This window comes from Astyanax mexicanus, chromosome 18, assembly GCF_023375975.1.
Source record: "Astyanax mexicanus isolate ESR-SI-001 chromosome 18, AstMex3_surface, whole genome shotgun sequence".
NCBI lineage: Eukaryota > Metazoa > Chordata > Actinopteri > Characiformes > Acestrorhamphidae > Astyanax > Astyanax mexicanus.
This window is the reverse complement of record NC_064425.1, coordinates 10,783,932-10,804,405: the sequence shown is the minus strand read 5'-3', so window position 1 is coordinate 10,804,405 and position 20,474 is coordinate 10,783,932. Positions and strand designations below refer to the sequence as shown.

Here is a 20,474-nt window from a genome sequence, read left to right as displayed (position 1 = left end):
TAATGTTGAAATTCTGACGTTGAATCAACTTTCATTTAAAGGATTTGAGTGATTGGGCTAAGCATTTTTTATAATTATTATTTATTTGTCCTTATATACACCGCAAGGCCAACACAGTGCAAAACTAAATCGAATAGAATAGAAAAAAAGATATACATATGTTGGTAATGTTGGTAAAGTTCTATACAAGAAAATACATTCAAATGTCTGAGATCAACGTTGATTGATCATCATTTTGCTACCTGGATAGTTAGCTACATTAGTTAAAGAGCTAAGCGTTTAGCGTTTACATATTTAATGTCCCTAAAACAAAAAACATTGAAGAAACGTTCCTTGTTTTTTTGATGCATTACAACTTGTAAGGTTGATGATGGAAAAACAACATTTAAACAACCTTCATCATTTGATATTGCCTAACAGGAATCATAGGTCAATGTTGGAATTCTAACATTTAATCTATGTTTATGTAAAGATTTTGAATGGTTGGGCTGGGCTCTAAATCTACACTTACATAAATGTTTTAGGGTTTTAGTTTTTATTAATTATTTAGCTAAATGTCGCTAAATACACTGCAAGACCACACAGTACAGGCTATAATAATAGAATATTTAATGTAAGTAAAGTTTATTACAAACCACACGCATGAAACAATACCGATGGGCACATATAAATCAATTCTAAGTCGGAGATCAAAGTTGTTCAAATGCATTAGCGATTAAAACGTAAACGTTGGTTCAGCATCATCGTGCTTTTAAATGGCTTTAAAGGCTCGAAAGATAAGGCATGTAAAAAACAACGTAAAACGTTTTCTCAATCCTGAACATTCTCCCCAAGGTAACCCAAAGTATATTGTGGTGTGGGAATAAAGTCTGGTCCGTCTCGCATGTCGATTAACATCGTTAAGGTGCTGTTAAACCGTTTGTTCGCCGACATTAGCAGCTCTTCTGGGTGCAAGAAGTCAGTAAGAGGCCGTGAGAAAACTACCCCATTGAATACCCCCTTTCAGACCACCCTAAAAGCCCCCCATTCACGCCACCACGCGCCCAGTGGCACACCCAATTTCCTCCACATTTCCTCAGCGCTAATCTGTATTAATGGATATTAATAGGAAATTAACGCCATTTCTGCTTTCCTTTGTTAACTAGGCCATGGATACCAGTTCCTCTCACCTTCTCTCTCTCTTACATTCTCTCACTCTATGTCTATGTCTCTCCATCAATCTCTATTGCTTCCCTCAGATTTATTTAAAGAAACCCAGACAACACAAGAACTATGTTAAATCAACGTTTATTTTTAATGCATTCAAACAAGGTTGATCTCCGACGACAGAATTTATTTCTTTGTGCACAAAGATTTTACATTGATTTAAAATTATGGTACAATAATATGAAAGATGTATATACATTTTGCCATCAGTAAGTCATAAACAAACCAGAAGGTTTTATACTTTGGATTATTCTAAGTACCGCATTTATCTTTGAGGACATATCTGCATACTTTTGGTATTTTAATCTAAGTGTCTTCATGAGGAAGAGTCATCTGGAATAGTTTTCTCAGCATCTTGAAGGTGTTTCTGGAGGTGCTGAACAACAGTTGCTGCTTTCCTTCACGCTGTGAAGCTCCAGCTCATCCAAATCACCTCAAATCACCATCTCAGTTCATCAGGTTTAGATCAGGGGATTAATGTGGAGGACTAATACATTTTTTTTCTGTTTACTATGTAATTCCATATGTATCCCTTAATTGTTTTTATCTTGAATATTAATCTAAATGCATAAATTAAATTAAAAAAATCAAGAAAAAAGTTTAACTCTACTGTACGGTTTGTATAAAACTTGTATAAAAATCACACATTAAATATGTCCTGATTGTATTCTATTCGTATAGCCTGCATTGTGTTGTTCTTAGAGTGTAGTAAGGGATTTTTAACTAAATAATAATGATTAATATTTGCTAATATTATTATATGTGAAAAGCACGTTTTACCTAAACGCATTAACTAATTTGAAAGCAGATTCAGAGCAGATTCAACCAAATCATTTAAAACCTTTAAATGAACATTGATTCAATGTCCGAATTTCATTAACATCAACAGATGATGCAGCATCAACAAACAATGTTTAAAAAAAGGGTGAATAAAAGATGTGTAAAGGTTGTTCTTTTTTCCATCATCAACATTACAAGATGTGTTGCAACCAAAAGAAAGAATGAACGTTTGCTCAACGTTCTTCAGTTTTGGGAAGCCTCAGTCTCAGAAGAAAACCCCACTCCACTCATCCACTCACTCTCCCCGCACTCTTTGTAGTTTTACCTCCTACAGGTAGAGAACAAGCTCGTCTTTTCTATTTTCTCTTTTCTCTTTCCAATTCACCCCACCTGCCCCCTCCCCACCCCAGTCAGTGTTCTATTGCCCGTTTCCTCTCTCTTGTGCCCCCATTCTGCCCTCTTTAGCATGTGCATGGTGAGCGGGGTGGAGGTCCGGAATGAGGCGCTCCCTCCGCCCGAGCTCCCCGGGTCTTTATTACGCTGTTATTTTTATTTTATGGTTCTATTACCCCGTTAGTCCGACCTTATTTACCCCTCTCTCACTCTCTTCCTGAGCGGGAAATTGCCGCCCCCACCCGCAGAGAGAAACCCACACTGAAACCAGGCAACACGATATAACCCCCCATCAGTTAAATAATAACTTTTATTATTATTATTATTATTATTATTATTATTATTATTATTATTATTATTATTATTATTATTATTATTTGAGACTGACTGAAATAACATAAAATTAAATTAAGATAATAAGGATAATAAAATATAGATATATAATAAGATTTATTTTAGAAATTATTATTTAGTACTTAACTAAGCAATTAAATACTTAACTAAACGCCATTTAAATCAATAAAATGCTAAAATGTAGCAAATCTAAACTTTTTAAAACTACCAATTAAAATTGTTAAAAGAAATCGAATTAAGGTTTTGAAGAAATGAATTTTAAAAATAGACAAACCAGAATTAGCTAAATATATCATGGACATATATTTACCAATGGTAAAATAAAAAATAGTTAAAAGCTATTTTACAAAAAATAAAATGCAGAATATGTATTTATTTCATTTAAAGTAGAATTATGTTTAAAGTAGAATACATTTATTAAAATGACTATTGAAAAAAATAAAATGTATACAAAAAAAATAAATGAAAACATAATAAAAAAATAACACAATGATTAAAACAAATTAATTACAATATTTTTTAAACATAAAGGTGTTATGGTAAAAAAAAAGCAAATAAGCTGATATATTTAACAAAACGTATTATGTTTATCTAATTGATTAGATAAATAGTAAATATACAAAGCAAAAAATTTAAATAGTAGAATTAAATGGCATTGAAAGCAACTAACAAAACGCTATAATCATTAGGAAGGAAATTAAAATAACTCATAAATGAAAGGAGAACAAAAGACAAAGGAGCGAAATGAAAGAGAGGGAAACTGTTCGTTGATGTTCTGATTGATGTCCGAAAGTCATTTTGCGGCTCTTTAATGAGTTCACATTATGATGTGATTGATCTAAATCGGTTTGCGTTTGGATGTTAAAGTCGCAGTTATTTAAAACATTGACCGGTTCTTTGTTCTGGGTTAATAATCAACTCTTAAAGACAATATTAAAGGATAAAAGATTCTGATGAGCCCTTTTATCATCACAGGGTCACAGGTGTTTTTTAGTTTTATTTTTAAAAAGGCGCTTCTAAGGTTCCTTTCGGAATAAAAATCAAATAGCAGTCGGGTTTTAGCGGTAATGCGTTGAAAGAATACCGCATTATTATTTTATCGGTTTAAACGGAAGGCAATCTGTACCGAAGTATCGCTTTGGGTTCGTTAGGTTCGTCCCAGAGCTCTGGGGGTCTCTGAGAAGATCTCTGAGGTGTGTTTTTACAGTTAGAGCTGACTGATGAGGAGCGAGGAGGGTCCAGACCTGCGGTGTGAAGATCCAGGTTTAGAGAACAGCAGTAAATATGACTGAGTGTCTGCTGGGAAAGTGTCCTAAAACAGGAGGGGGGGAAAGAGGGAGTTAGAGGGGTGGATGGAGGGATGCCAGTGGGGGGGGGGATGAGTGTGAGGTGCTTCTGGATTTTGGAGGTATTCAAACCATCTTTATTTGTTTCTGCTAAATCACTTGAAGTGTCTTACAGAGTGTAAGGCCTAAATAAACATCCAGGACACACACACACACCAGCGCATGTATTCCTGCCTTTGTGGGACAGCACATTCCACATTAGCCACCTGAAATCCAAGGATGCTGTTGTAGTTATGCTATAACTAGCCTATACACATTAAAGCCCAATGATGCTATCAAACACACATATACAGTACCAGCCAAAAGTTTTAGAACACCCCTATTCATCCCCATCTTCAGGTCCAGTCAGTTTGTTACAGAAAATGGTAAAAAAAAAATCCAGTGTAGAAAAAAAGTAAAAAAAAAAATAAAATAAAAAAATTAATTTTGTTTTGTATAAAAATGGATATTGTAAATGTATACTTTACAAAAACTTTAGCAAACAATGCATTGGTTAACAGCATACGAATTAGAGTTCTGACAAGTGAAGTGAAGTATTAAAATCATTGATAAGATAAACTAAGATAAAACAACTTGTCTGGGTCTTAAAAAAGTGCTTAAAAGTGAACACACAGATAAGTTTAAACGCTGCCTTAGCTTCATAAAGTACCATGTATTCATACCTTTATGGGACATTTCCTGTAGATGCTAACCGATAAAGACAATTCAAATCCTATAATTAGCTAATACACCTTAAACTCTAGAGATGCTAACACTGCTAACACACATACACAAATAAACACACACATATGTGTGCAAATGTATTCAGCATGTATTCATATCTTTATGGGATATTTCCTGTAAATGTTACCTGCCAAATGCAATGTCAGTGACACCATTAGCTAATACACCACAAAGCCTAGTAATGCTAACACACAAACACACAGATAAGTGTGTTAATACTTCCTAAATGTCTCACAGTAGCATGTATTCATAGCTTTATGGGACATTTCCTAATGCTAACTCCTAAACACAATGCCAATGTGAGACAGAATTAGCCTACACACACTAAAGCCAAGCTCTCTCTTTCTGGTTAGCACATAGCTAGTGTGTGTATTACTGTATTTGAGGGTATTTCCATGTGCTAACTACATTCCAACACAGCTGTTAGCCAAATTTACCCTACACAGACTAAAGCCTAAAGGTGGCTAGTGTGTATTTCTGTCTTTGTTGGACAGTTTCATATGCTAACCATAAGTCAGCATCACTTTAACTAAATTAGCATGCAGGATAGATGGAACACACTGCTAACCTGACTCTAGACTGAACACACACACACATATTGGAATGTATTTCTGTCTTTGTGGGCCATTTCCTTATGCTAACTGCACATCAACACCACTGTTAGCCAAACAAAGACAGGAATACACACTTATGTGTGTTTGTGTATATATGTATGTATGTATATATGTGGAATTGGGTTAGATATGTAGCACAACAGCATTCACACATATGTGCTTACCTTAACTTCACACACACAAACACACATTAGTGTGTATTTCTGAAATTCTGGGCCATTTCCTTGTACTGAATGCATGCAAATGTGCAAATGCCACTGTCAGCCGAACAAAGACAAACAAAGGAATACACACATATCTGTGTGTAAAATCAGGTTGATTCTGTAACCCTGTCACCCTTTTACCACTGTTTTATTATTTAGTCCCCACAAAGAGATAAAAACACACAGACATGATCTTTTCCTATGGTATTCTAATTTAGGGATAATTCCACACAGTCTTTTCTGTGTATTTGTATTTCTATTTTAGTTGGGTTCTTCTGTATGAGGAGGTGCTGCACCTAGCTAACCCAATCCTCATCTCAACCTCCCCCTCCATCTCCCTCTCTTTCTCTCTCTCTCTCTCTCTCTGTGATGCTAACACACAAACACACACCAGTGTGTATTCCTATCTTTATGGGACATTTCCTTATGCTAACAGCATAGCAATTAGCCTAGAGATGCTAAAACAAAAATTGCACAGATGTGAGTGTGTGTAAAAGGTGTTATGCTAACAATTCTAAATATATATATATATATATATATATATATATATATATATATATATATATATATATATATATATATATATATATATATATATATATGTAACGCACAAACACACATACATTTGCTTATGTGTTTGTGTATTCCTACCTTTATATGGCATTTCCTTATGCCAATAACTGTATAGTCAGTTTAGACTCTTTTTTAAATGATGATATAATGATATATAAAATACACAGGTCCCCACAATGTCAACCTATACAGATTTCTACTATGAGGTCCCCACAAAGTGATAAATACTTAAGGCTTAATATGGTACTTGCATTGCAATTTTTAATTACTATTTATTTTAACATTTATTAATTTTTTAACCTGTCTTAACCTATCAAACACACACTTACACATAAACACACACTTAAACTACACACATTCACACCACAGGTAAACCCACGCCCCCCGGTCCAGACCGCCCCCCCCCCTCTCCCCCCACTCCCGTTTCCCCTCCCCTCTCGTTTCGCCCGTGTATAAAACCGACAGGCGCTCGCGCAGAGTTATCACAACTCTCAACTCAGACTAACACACACATACACACTCTCTTACACACTGCACTCTCACAAACTCTCCTCCAGCTTTACTGAGGCAGACGCCGCTTCTCACGATACATCAGCTGGACTTCTGCTGCTGCTGCTGCTGGATCTACACGAAGAGACGGACTTACTGAAAACACAAAGATAAAAACAGAGGGAAGAAAAGGACGAGTGCGCTTCTATTCCTTCGCTTCTTCTCCTCCTTCTTTATCTCCACCTCGAGGATGGATGTCCTGCCGCTGCTTGCCGCGGTGTGTGTGTTATTCAGCCCGCACACACTCGCACTCGCTTCCCGAGCCAAGGCGCCTGCGCTTCCCATCCAGTCCGAGAGAGAACCGCTGCCTTCCAAAGGAGTGTCCGGTACGGCAATGTCTGTGTGTGTTCGTGTGTGTATGTTTAGTATTTAGCACATTGTGGGGACCTGAAACTATCTGAGGTCCCCAGAATGTTGCAAAACCATGTGATATAATGATAAATTCATTTTAAGTAAGGAATGACTTAGATGCAGCACAACATTTCTACATATCTATTAATTGGATTTACTATACCCCACAAAAGTATAAATGTAAACACAAAGACTGTGATGCCAGTCAATAAGTTAGTTTTATTATGTTGGAGTAAAAGTGAGTGGGTAAAGATAGTGTTGTTTTTTTAGTAAGGGTTTAAGTTTAACTTTATAAGGAACTGCATTTAAGCAAATAGAATTGGAATTGTCTCACAAAGATAGGAATACAAACAGAACCGTCTATATGTATGTGTGTGTTTTAGCATCACTGAGTTTGAGTGTGTGTCCTAATTCAATCAAATACTGGCCCTGACAAGTCTCCAGTTTCAGCTCTGGAGGTCAGTCTCTCCCTGACCCGCTCCTGGACGTCTCTCTCTCTCTATCTTTCTATGAGTCTGTTAGTTGTAGCTGAGGGGCTTTCTGACACCATTCCAGATGCCTGTAACCACACACACTAACACACACACACACACACACACACACACACATCCCCTCCAGCCGTCTCTAATCTCTTCCAAATCTTACTTTTTGTCATTTTAATCAAACCAGTCAGAAAACATTTTAGTCATACCCTTGTTCGTTTTAACCCCCTCTTTCCCCTTGTACAAAAGCCTATACACACTTAAGTTCCCACAAAGAGATAAAAACCAAAAAATGAAAACACACACAGACATTATCTTTTTGCATGGAATTCCAATACAGGGATAATTTCACATAGTCTTTTTCTTGTGCTTGTATTTCTATCTTAGTGGGGTTCTTCTCTAGGAGGCTGTGCTGCACCTACTTATCCCACTCTTTACTTCAACTCTTTACTCTTTCAAATCTGTATATTGAACTTCCAGATGCGGAAAGTCACAATTTATAGTAGGCCTGTATGAAATGATGAAATGATCATTGTTCCTCAATATAATACTCTCTCTCTCTCTCTCTCTCTCTCTCTCTCTCTTTCTCTTATTGTGCAGGATGCTCGTTTGGTGGGAGGTTTTACTCTCTGGAGGATATGTGGCATCCGGATCTCGGAGATCCTTTCGGTGTGATGCACTGTGTGATGTGTCACTGCGAACCAGTAAGTCCCACTTATGCACCTCACTGTTGATTTTATCTCCTGATAAACAGAAAGTAGTTCCGGCAGGTTAGAGTCCTGATACTAATGAATTAATATACTCTGTGTGTGTGTGTGAGCAGCAGAGGAGCCGACGTGGGAAGGTGTTTGGGAAAGTCAGCTGCAAGAACATAAAGCAGGACTGCCCCGAGCCCAGCTGTGACGACCCCGTCCTGCTGCCGGGACACTGCTGCAAAACATGCCCTAAAGGTACCCAACACACACCCTCTCACTTAGAAATATATATATATATATATATATATATATATATATATATATATATATATATATATATATATATATATACACAGTGTATACTCTAAAACACACCCATACACACACCTGCAAACATGCACCCTCGCAAACTTTCCCTTACACACACACACACACACACACCTGAGTAATTGTATGTTTTCCTTCAGCTGGTGAAACTGAATGAATGGAAAGAGAGTGGAGTGTTTGGGAGGCCCTGACACACACAGTGTTTATGTTTCTGTGGGAAAGTGTGTGTATGTGTGTGTGTGTGTTTGCGTGAGCCTGTTGGAAAATCCCTGGCTGTAGCTTGAGATGGATAGATGGATGGATGGATGGATGGATGGATGGATGGATGGATGAAGGAGTAAATGAAAGATGGATGGAGTGCTATAATTTCTGAAAGTGCTTTCACACACTCACATACTCGTTTATATATTCACCCCAGACCACAAGACCACCTGCATTCGTTTCTGTTTTTAATGAACGAATGGGTAGAAATGGTGAAAGAGCACTCTTTCATTGCAGTGATTTCTATTACATATTTTTCTGCACCTCATCCAATTAAACATTATATTTAATATCCTCAATATATCCTCGATATGGCATAATCTGAAAACACTTTCTTGAGGAATGCACCCAGAGAAATGATCCAAAGTTACCTGAAATAAACTCTTTTTTTACATTGACTTTCACTGGAGGTTAAGACTTTTTTTGAGATTTTAATTGGACAGCGTTGATATCATGATTTTATCATTATAAGATACAGTATCATTATATTGCCCAGCTCTACAATATCATATATCCAGCATCCAATACCCAATAATATAGTATTAACCACACACACACAGTGTTAGACAGTACTGTTCATCATCATTATTATCATCATTTAAGCAGCTAATAAAGGACTGTATTGTGTATTGATGAGCTGATTGAGTGTGGAGTCTGATTGATGTTGTGTGTGTTTGATGGCAGGTGATTCAGACAGGAAAGCCACAGAGTCTCTGTTTGACGGCTTCGAGTTCTTCCAGGAGAAAGAGGACGACCTTCACAAATCTTACAACGACCGGTCCTACCTCAGCTCCGAGCAGATGAACACCGGAGACAGCAAGACAGGTCAGACAGACAGACAGAAACAGATATATACACACCGATATACATGGACTTAGACTTTATACAGCTTCCCATATCTTTAATTCAGTGTTTCACTGTGTTTTAATCTCTTTTTCTCTTGTTTCTGTAGATTTCGTGGCCTTGCTGACGGGTGTGACGGACCTGTGGCTGCCCAGTTCCAGCGGAGTCGCCCGCGCTCGCTTCACACTCACCAAAACCAGCCTGGCTTTTTCCATTACCTACCAGAGGTAGCTAACATACACACACAACCAACCAACCAACCAACCAACCACATATACACAAACACACAAACCTCACACATAGTCATAGTTTTTCACAGATATGAAATAATGAATAGCTAATATTCTGGTGTGGAGCAGTGGATAACACCACTACCTGCTAGTGAGCTACCACATAATGAAGGAGACTGGGGTTAAATTTCCAGTCTGGGTGACTGAATGCTGTGCTTCACCATAAGAGTGCCATAATGGCAAAATGATATAAAATGTAATAAATGTAAAATATTCTGATACAGTATATAGTATACTCTATTAGAATATAGTATACACCATAATACTTAGAAAACCATTAACTCTTTATGACACATTTTTGCCCTCAAGAATCATACAATAACATACCTATTTCTAATGTATTTATTTATTAGTTTATTTATTTTAAAATAATCTTATGTATGTTTACGTCTAATACAATGAGATAAAATCATAAATAAAAATATGCATGCATGTTTAGGTATCTATGTGCTAGAATATGTAAAGAAGTACAGAAGTACTGGTGTTTGGCTGTTTATTGGCTTATTATTATGGTTGCGTTATAAAAAGTTCAAATGAAAAAATATATTTGATTTAGATTTATATTTCCTCCTGAAAAATATATAATAATGCTATAGCGGGTTAAATTATACATTTACTATACAATTCACATTTGTTACTGATGTTTTATGAAAGCAAGTACTTTAATACATTGTAATAGGCACTGTAAGAGTACAAAAGTTATATATAGGAAAATATATAAACTTTATTCTGTTATTGTCATTTCAGGATTAACAGGCCAAGCACTATCTTGTTTCTGGACTCCGAGGGAAACACAGCTTTCGAGTTCAGAGTTCCTCATGCAGAGTCAGAAATGGTAAGGAAAGAACGCTTCAGTGTGTGTGTATATGTGTGTGTGTATAATGGTGTAAATCTCCTCCCAATGCTTTCACAGTATAATTCCTATGCTATCCAAACACAGCCAGCAGCACAGTGTGCGTTTCAGTGTGTGTTTCAGTGTGTGTGTTTCAGTCTGTGTGTGTGTGTTTCTAGATGTTTGTGTCATGAGGTCAGTGGCATTGGGAATGCTAAAGCTAACGTTAGCACCGGCGCTAAAGAGCAGCCGAATCGCCGGCTCCCTGAGTTACGAAGTGTTTGCGCCACTAAATATTTGTTTAAGCGTTCCTGTTCAGACACAAATCGCCAGAGAGGCTCTTCTGGAGATGACAAATATGCTCACACACACACTAATATGCACACACTAACACACACACACATACACACACTAATTCACACTCACTGTTGTTGAACAAGTATCCATAAAAGGCAGTTTAGCAGCAACTTAGCTAGTTTAGCTTCAACTTCTTCTTAAGCTATGAGCTTAATATTATTCAGTACTTCAGTACCTATACTGAATGTTTATATGCTGTGTGTGTGTTTGTGTGTAGATTTGCGGTGTTTGGAGGAACCTGCCCAAGTCCCACATGCGGCAACTGCAGGAGGAGCAGCTCCGGGTCTCCATTGTAGCCACGGATGGAAGGAGGGAGGAGATCCAGGGGAAGATCATCAAACACAGAGCACTGTTTGCAGGTACAGAACTGGCCTTATTGTTGAGATGTTTGGTCATCCATTGTTTCTGTTGCTAAAATCAAGGGAATTTCAATGCTTTAGTTGGATAACTTTAGTTTTTTTTTTATCCCAATCCTAAGATTTTTTGATGGAGCACCATCCATCCATCCATTCATCCGTCCATCCATTCATCAAGCTCCACAGTTTAAAAGCTCAATGCTGGGAAGCTTTCTACTTATCTAGCCAACATTTTCATTAATCTACAGAGATTGGATATAGGGCTGCAATTAATGATTATTTTGGTAGTCGACTAATCTGATTGGTCAATTAGTCAAAGATTATTTCTTGCTTGTCTTTCATTTCTAAAAGATGTTGTTTAAACATCACCCATTACCCATCTCCCATGGGTAACAAATTAACGATTAGTTGACAGTGAAATCTGTAGTTCCAACAATTTCAATAATCAACATTAATTATATGGATTTTATATCTAATCGTTTCAGCCCTAATTAACTATAGTGTGTCATCAACAGTTAAACATACATTGTTTTTTTTTTTTTGCTTAACTACACATTAGCAGTAAAATTGTTGGGTAACTCTTCTTGCAGAAACGTTTAGCGCCACTCTGACGTCGGACGAGGAAAACTCCGGAATGGGAGGAATCGCCATGCTGACGTTGAGCGACACCGAAAACAACTTGCACTTTATCCTGCTCATGCAGGGAATCATTCCACCTACGGAGAAAGGTGAGTCTCACACACATACTGTACACACACAAAGCATCTGCTTTCTTTTGGTTGATTTATATTTATATTAATATCTGTTACCTGCATTTCTCCTTTAGCGTCTCCTCTGGTGCCGATCCGAGTGAAGCTGCAGTATCGCCAGCATTCCCTCAGAGAGATACACGCCAATGTTACGGCTCAAGTGAGTACACAAACACACACACACACTCATACACACATCCCATCTTCCTCTGTAAATCTCAGACTCTTTGTTCCCTCACCAACTTTCTTGGCTCTCCTGAAAAAATATATATATAAAAGTGTGTGTGGGTGGGCGAGTTTGAGTTTTAGTGTGAGTCTTTCTTTCTGTTAGTTTTCCGTCGGCCCTCAGAATTCCAGACGATCTATAGAGCTTGACACACGTGTGTACATACGTTCTAATCTTCTGTGTGTGTCTGTGTGTGTTCTAGGACCCCGACTTTGCTGAGGTCCTGACCGATCTGAACAGCCGTGAGCTCTTCTGGCTCTCTCGGGGGCAGCTGCAGATCGTTGTGGAGACCGAGGGTCACAACGCCCACCGCATCTCCGGCTACATCACTGGGAGGAAGTCATGTGACAGTAAGTGTCCAGCAGCCATGCAGTCAGTGAACCAGTCAGTCTGGAATCTAGTCAGTCAGGCAATCAACCAGAGAGTTATTAAGCAGTCAACCAGTCAACCAGTCAGTCTAGCAGTCATTGAACCAGTCAGTCAGGCAATCAAGCCAGGCAGGCAGTCAACCAGCCATTCAGTCAGTCAACCAGTCAGTCTAGCAGTCAGTCAACCAGACAATCAGGCAACTAGTCAGACAGGCAGTCAACCAGTCACTCAGTCAAGCATTCATTAAGTAGTCAGGCAGTCAACCAGGGGTTCAGTCAGTCCACCAGTCAGGCAGTCAACCAAGCAAGCAGTCAGCCAGTCACTCCATCAGTCCCCCAGCCAGTCTGTCAACCCATTGTAACAGTGTGTATAGTCTGATGTGAATCCCTGAGGCGGACCCTTCTGCTCCAACAAATCGGGGGTTGAAAAGTTGAGGGCGAAGAGTTGAAGGCTGCAGGTCTCTGCTGTCGTAAATTTCCTGTCAGGTTGCTGTAATTACTGCGTCTGTTCCACAAAAAACCCAAGCACTTTCTCATGTGTGTTTGTGCATCCTGCCCCTGCATACACACACACACACACACACACACACACATATTCACATTCACATACACACACACATACACACACATATACACACACATATACACACACACATACACTGGCAGGTTCTGCCAAGGTCGCAGGCTGCTGGCCCTCTTCTCTCTGCACTGTTCCAAGCTCGTGATTAACAACCTGACGTTATGAGGGGAGAATTCAAACAAAACCTCTCTCTCTCTCTCTCGCTCTCTCTCCATTACTTTTTTTACTTTATTTCTCTCTCTCTCTTTATATTTGCTTTCTCTCTCTCTTTTTCTTCCTCTCTCTAATTGCTCTGTTTTCTGAGTTTATGTCTTTTTCTGTTCTTTCGCTCTGTGTACTCCCTGTCCTCCCTGTTTACTCGCTCCTCATTCTCTTCTGCTCCCCATTCTCTCTCTCTCCCTGTCCCATAATTCTCTGGGGCTGACATCATCCTGACCGCGGCGGCTGACCCTAGATGAGTTAATCGGTGTTTGATTGCTTTTCCTTGGCTCGGGCCGGCTTCGTTCTTATGACGGGACATGGAAGAATGCCCCGAGCAGGAAAAAGAGAAGCTCTGGATTAGGGGGTGCATTGCCTCATCTCGCATGCAAGCACGTCGTCCTTCACTGTTGTCACTCACTCGCTTGCTCGCTCGCACACATACAAGGTTTCGGCTTGGGGGTTTTATGGGAAACTTTTGTGAGAGACTTAACGTTTCTTTTTTCTTTCTTTCTTTCTTTCTTTCTTTCTTTCTTTCTTTCTTTCTTTCTTTCTTTCTTTCTCTCTCTCTCTCTCTCTCTCTCTCTCTCTCTCTCTCTCTCTCTCTCTCTCTCTCTTTCTGTCTCTCTCAGCTCTCCAGAGCGTGATGTCCAGCGGCGATGCTTTGACTCCTCTTAAAACTGGAGCTGTCGGATCAGCCGTCTTCAGTCTTCATGACAATGGCACACTGGACTACCAGGTATGAAAGTTCTTCAATTATCTGAATGGATGGCCTTAGTGCCCCCTACCTGTACTTTAGTTTACTACAATCTGTCAGAATGACTGTTTAAACCTTATAGAGGATAGTCATTCGGTAATCCAATCACTCAACCAAGTCGTTCAGAAAGTCCCAGAAAGTACCCAATCAGAAAGTCAACCAATCAATCAGTCAGTCAACCTGTTGATCAATTAACCAGTCAGTGAGTCAGAAAATCTCATTGAGAGTCATTCAGTCAGTTGGTTAGCCAATCAGAAAACCATTTTGGGTCCTTTCCAAACCACCTTTCCCTCTCTCTTCAGGTCCAGGTATCTGGTGTCTCCAGCACCGTGGTTGGTGTGACGATCGAGATGAAACCACGCAGAAGAAGCAAGCGCAGCGTTCTCTACGACGTGACCGAAAACTTCGCAGCTGCAGCAGGGGGCGGTCGTGCAGTGGGCAGCTATGGGCGAATGGAGGCCAGACACATCCACATGCTGCTGCAGAACGAGCTGTTCATTAATGTGGCCACGGCAGAGCACAGCGAGGGGGAGCTGAGGGGGCAGATCAGGACTCTGCTGTACAGCGGCCTGGACTCTCGCACACATGGTGAGATTATGAGAATATATACTGTATTATATACTGTACATACTGTAAAAGTTCTATTTTGGTATCTAGTATAAAACAATGAGTAATATACTATAGTGATTATAAATAGCTAATCCTGATCTTCTCATGGCTGTTTCTCTCCAGAGCTTCCATTCTCTCTGGCCGGTCAGTTTGTTTCTCCACCGGTACGGACCAGCGCTGGCGGTCACGCCTGGGTCTCAGTGGACGAGCGCTGCCATCTGCACTACGAGATCGTGGTTAACGGCCTCAGCAAGGGCGACGACCTGACCGTGAACGCTCACCTGCACGGCCTGGCCGAGATCGGGGAGATCGACGAGTCCAAAACCAACCACAAGAGGCTTCTGACTGGCTTCTATGGAGAACAGGTGAATATACTCAATATATTTTTATCTTTTTTTTTGCAGTTTTTCACTTTTTGGCATGATTTTATGGCTCCCATTGGGATATACCTTTGCTATTATGGATAAACACTTTCAATAGACATGTCAGATCCATTTTATGTTAAAAATTAAAAACAAAAAAAGTACACAAATGTGTTTCTTGTTTGTTTGCTTGTTTGTTTGTTTAGTGCTGATGTTAAAAGCTTAATATTTTAAAAAGCTCACACTTTTTCGCTGCTTTTGCTGAGAGTAAGGGTAAGGAACAGCAAAGGGAGAAAAAAAGAAGCACACAAAGGATCTCTATGCTGTTTTTTCCATTTCATAAGGACTTATGACTAAATACTAAATTACACACCTGGCTTTCTCTCCAGGCCCAGGGCGTTCTGAAGGATCTGAGCATGGAGCTGTTGAGGCATTTGGACAAAGGCACTGCTTTCATTCAAGTCAGCACCAAGATGAATCCTCGGGGAGAGATACGAGGACGGGTAAGAGCGCACACACACACACACACACTCACACACTCTACTGCGCTATTGCTTACTTCGCCAAGACTACAAACTCAGCAGAAAGTCTGAATCACAAATTACGTCCCATTCCAAAGTGTCCATGGAAACTCGGTTTATTACTGTAAACAGTGTAAACCATTTTTTTTCTCATTCTTTTGGCGAATTGCGAAAACCTGAAGGCATAAATATCTCTTTTGGATGTTGACACTTCCTCCACTTTCAGTCCCTCTTCTCTTTTGGCTCTACTTTGCATCATAATTAATTCGCAAAAAGTTTGGTAAAGTTCGGTGAATAAAGTTGCTTCTTTCGCCCTCTTTCCTTCGTTCAGATCCACGTACCCAACAGCTGTGAGTTCGGTTCCCGCGGCGAGGTCGTAGAGGAGGCAGAATTCGACGACCTGGTCTTCGTGCGGGACCCCGAGGAGCTGAGAAAAGACCCCCACACTTGCTTCTTCGAGGGCGAACACCACGCCCACGGCTCCCGGTGGACGCCCCACTACAACTCCTGCTTCAGCTGCACCTGCCAGAAAAAGACGGTCATCTGCGACCCTGTTATCTGCCCCGCCCTCACCTGCCCACACACCTACCAGCCTGACGACAAGTGCTGCCCGGTTTGTGACGGTAAGAGCCTCCCTTTGTTCAGTTTTAGTTTATAGTTTTCTAAGCAGCTATTATTATGCTTTTGGTGCTTTTTTCAGCCTCTACATCAGTTTCTAACAATTTTGTATTTATTTTTGTGTGCTTTTTTTTTTTAGAGAGGAAAACACCCAAGGAGATCCCAGCAGAGAAAACCGAGGAGCATCCAGAAGGTGAGCTTTTGCTTCATTTTCAGTTTATCCTTCCTACTTTATTTATTGCAGTTCTAATTGATCTTGATGCTTCTGAGAGTGGATGTTGATGGTGCAGATATTGTAGATAATATTGGCTAATTGCCTGACTTTCGTCTCGCTTTATGTCTTGCTTTAGGCTGTTATTTCGAGGGTGATCAGAAGATGCACGCACCTGGAACCATGTGGCATCCCTTCGTTCCTCCCTTTGGCTACATCAAGTGTGCTGTGTGCACCTGCAAGGTGAGTCTTAGACCTTTCTTGATTGGTTCCGTAGATTTATCAATGTCCACTATAGGCATTATATACAGTATATGCCCATTTAATGTAGAACCTTTTTGTACATTAGCTATAGCTCTTCATTATCTCTTTGTACTGTTGTTTTTGTTCTGTTTGTTTGTACTGTCTGGGTCGACCAAAGGAGGATGGGCTCCTCTGACTCTTCCTATATAGAGTAAAATTTAATTGTGTTGATATAGATAATTAGTGCTATATAGATCAAATTTAATTGAATTGAATTAAATTGGATATTATAAAGTAGAATTTAATTATTTGATTACCTTTCTGTATTGAGAGGTTCACGTATATTATATAAAGTAAATAATATAATTATGACTTATATCTTATTTTTGTATGTTTCTTCTTCCAGGGCGCAACAGGTGAAGTGCACTGCGAGAAAGTCACCTGCCCTCCGCTCACCTGCAGCCACCCAATCAGACGCAACCCCTCCGACTGCTGCAAAGTGTGTCCCCCCGAGGACACGCCCCTTCCGGAGGAGGGCGAGCTGATGCAGGCAGATGGGACTCGCCACTGCAAGTTCGGCAAGAACTACTACCAGAACAGCGAGAACTGGCACCCTCGCGTCCCGCTGGTGGGAGAAATGAAGTGCATCACCTGCTGGTGTGATGTAAGTTGAATTTTAATGATATGTAATGATATTACTTTACAAATATTACTTTTTACATTTATATGCAGTAGTATATATGACAATATGTGTGACATGCTACTGCTTTTTGCTAAGCTAAATCTAAAAGTGTTGTTAAAACAGAAGCAGGAGTAGCCTAAAACATATGGACAACATTCCAGGGTGCATTTTGGGATTTGTAGTTCCGGGGGAAGATTTCATGCATTCCTAACATTCCCTTTTTTTTCTCTCCATCCTTCTTTCTGCAGCATGGGGTCACCAAGTGTCAGAGGAAACAATGTCCGCTCCTCAGCTGCAGCAACATTACACGCCGAGAGGGGAAGTGCTGTCCCGAGTGTGCAGGTAATACACACAAAAACACACACACACACACATAAACACACCCAACTATGAACTTTATAGTTATTTTCCAACTGCAAACACACTAAAATGACGTGTTTTTTTACACACATTTTACAATTCAAAACAGCAATTTACTAGACATTTTACAGCACTTCATGCTTCCCTCTGCTGACAGCTTTTATGAAGATGCAGATTTCATTTTCCAGCAGGACTTGGCACACTGCCCACACTGCCAAAAGTACCAATTGGTCTTATATAATATTTAACTTTTTCTGAGACACTGATTTAATTAGCTGTAATCCATAATCATCAACAATAAAACAAATAAATGCATAAAATAGATCACTCTGTGTGTAATACATCTATTGGCATGGTTTTAGCAAATGAAAACTTTTTAAAACTGAGATTTAATGAGAACTCCAGCAGATCCTCAAACCAACCATGTTCTTGCTTTTCTTTCGATTTTAGATGAGTTCACAAAAGAAGAGGAGATGAAGATGGTCGAGAAAAAGAAGAACTGGAGACAATGATCTTCATCCAGACTGCATCCCCCCTTTTCCAGATCCATCCATCCATCCCTTCGTCCAACCATGCAACCGTCCATCCATCCACTCCCCCTCTCTCTACCTTTACCTGTGAGGCAAGGTGACTGTTCTGCAAATGACTGTTCTGAAAGTGACAGTGAACGGAAAGCGAAAACAGAAAAACTGAAAGAAAGAAAGAGAGAGGGAACGTGAGAGTTGGTGGGCTGGAGAAAAGACAGACCGGCAGGGGAGAAGGAACGCTAAAGAAGAAGTGATAGAAGAAGAAGAACGACAAGGAGAACTAGAAAAATAGAGAGGAAGAGGACTGCCCAGCTGCTGCATTGTATAGAAAAGTCCTCGACTGCTTCTCTGAAGTATTGAATGTGTTTTTTTGATCGGTTTACTTTTGTACAGCTATTTTTTTACTCATTTTTTGTTTACTGCAAACTTCGCAGCGCTCACACAATCTCAAGTGTGTGTATGTGTGTGTGTGTGTCGACAGTGTTTGGGACAGTGGGCGTGTGTGTGTGTGAGGGTTAAATTGGCCTGTAAAGTTGAGGCACAGACTTACGAGACGCAGAGACCTGCAATAAACTCATTGGGTGGCAATGAATTGCCCCACACGTGCTTTGCAACTTATGCCTACACCAGCGCAGCTACACGGTACACACCCTCAGGCCGTGTCAATGTAAATACCAGCCCTACTGTATGTCTCAGCCAATGAGCTGCGCCGCTCTGGATCGCTCAGAACGACTGCGGCACCACCATCGATCGAGGGCCTGAATGAAGACTTCAAGACTTCGCTTTGCTGTGAAAGAAAGTTAAAAACAAACAAAAAAAACACTCTTGACGAGTGGGCGGGGCTTGACCGGTTGAGTCATCACACCAGCCCCGCCCCCTCTCACTTCATGTTGCACCTGTCTGGTTTTTATGGATACTATTTTGTAATATTTTATAATATTATTTGCTGTATTGTGATATGTTGAATATTTTATATTTATTGAGCGCAATGGATAAGTCAATAAAATATGTTGTTTATAAGCTCGTCCTCTTTTTGCACTTTTCTTACCAACATGGATGGCAGCATACAGTACCTGTTAAGAAGGCAGAGCCAATTAGGTAACAGGCAGAGATAATTAAATAGAAGTCAGAGCCAATCAGGAGTCAGCTTGTTAATTGCTCAGCTGTCTGAGAATAACCTGGCACTTTTGTTGGATACTGTATTTAAAAATATGGACATTTTCTAATTTAATTAATATTGACCAATATGGACCACCAAATGTCTTCAGTCCTGTCTAATATAATTTGGTAATTAGAATGAGGGGACATCATGTGGAAAAAATAAAATAGCGTGACCATGCTTTAATAAGGAGTTGGAACAAGATCCTAAGACATGGGAACAAGATCCTAATGCACAGGAACAAGATAATTAAGGTGTGGGAACGATATCATTAAAGCATGGCCACAACTTTTTAAGACGTGGGAACAAGCTATTTAAATCTAAATCAACTTTTAGTATGAGAATTAAGTGTCTTTTACTTAGAAATACTCCCTGTCTCACTGCAAGAGACTCCAAAATATCTCCATAATTCATTCAGAGATTAAAATAAAAATAAACCAATTCACTCTCTGCTTTTTTATGAAAGGTTATTCTTGGATTAAAGGAGCTTTGATGTAATTCTTCATGAGCATTCATTTACAGAAAAGCAAGCTTTATAATTCTCCAGCTAGATTTAATTAACTTGTTCCCACACCTTAAAAAGTCATGGCCATGCCTTAATGATCTTGTTCCCATACCTTAAATATCCCATTCCCAAGTCTTAGGCTCTCGTTCCCACTCCTTAATAAGGCGTGACCATAAATTATATATTTTTCCAACATGTTTCTTTAGGGGCTTCGTAAAGAACAGCACATCAGCTGAAGATGATTAGATATAGACATGGATATAG

General features: G+C 39.6%; 1 protein-coding gene across 1 annotated transcript; it reads left to right on the top strand.

The window, feature by feature from the left end:
• Nucleotides 1-6,681: 6,681 nt before the first annotated feature.
• On the top strand, nt 6,682-19,566 carry chrd (chordin). Its single transcript, XM_007247656.4, has 20 exons — nt 6,682-7,067; nt 8,175-8,278; nt 8,398-8,524; nt 9,542-9,682; nt 9,810-9,927; nt 10,738-10,825; nt 11,397-11,538; nt 12,126-12,263; nt 12,362-12,444; nt 12,713-12,860; nt 14,289-14,395; nt 14,716-15,001; nt 15,146-15,387; nt 15,774-15,887; nt 16,237-16,528; nt 16,663-16,716; nt 16,874-16,977; nt 17,384-17,641; nt 17,908-18,001; nt 18,470-19,566. The coding sequence occupies exons 1-20, from the start codon at nt 6,932-6,934 to the stop codon at nt 18,529-18,531; spliced, it is 2,838 nt and encodes a 945-aa protein (XP_007247718.1). The 5' UTR covers nt 6,682-6,931; the 3' UTR covers nt 18,532-19,566.
• Nucleotides 19,567-20,474: the final 908 nt, after the last annotated feature.

Bases quoted from the DNA above. Each gene is read 5' to 3' on its own strand.
- chrd (XM_007247656.4), top strand. From the start codon at position 6,932: ATGGATGTCCTGCCGCTGCTTGCCGCGGTGTGTGTGTTATTCAGCCCG. The intron at 15,888-16,236 runs GTAAGAGCGCAC...TCCTTCGTTCAG, and splicing joins GGGGAGAGATACGAGGACGG to ATCCACGTACCCAACAGCTG. The intron at 16,978-17,383 runs GTGAGTCTTAGA...TTCTTCTTCCAG, and splicing joins GTGCTGTGTGCACCTGCAAG to GGCGCAACAGGTGAAGTGCA.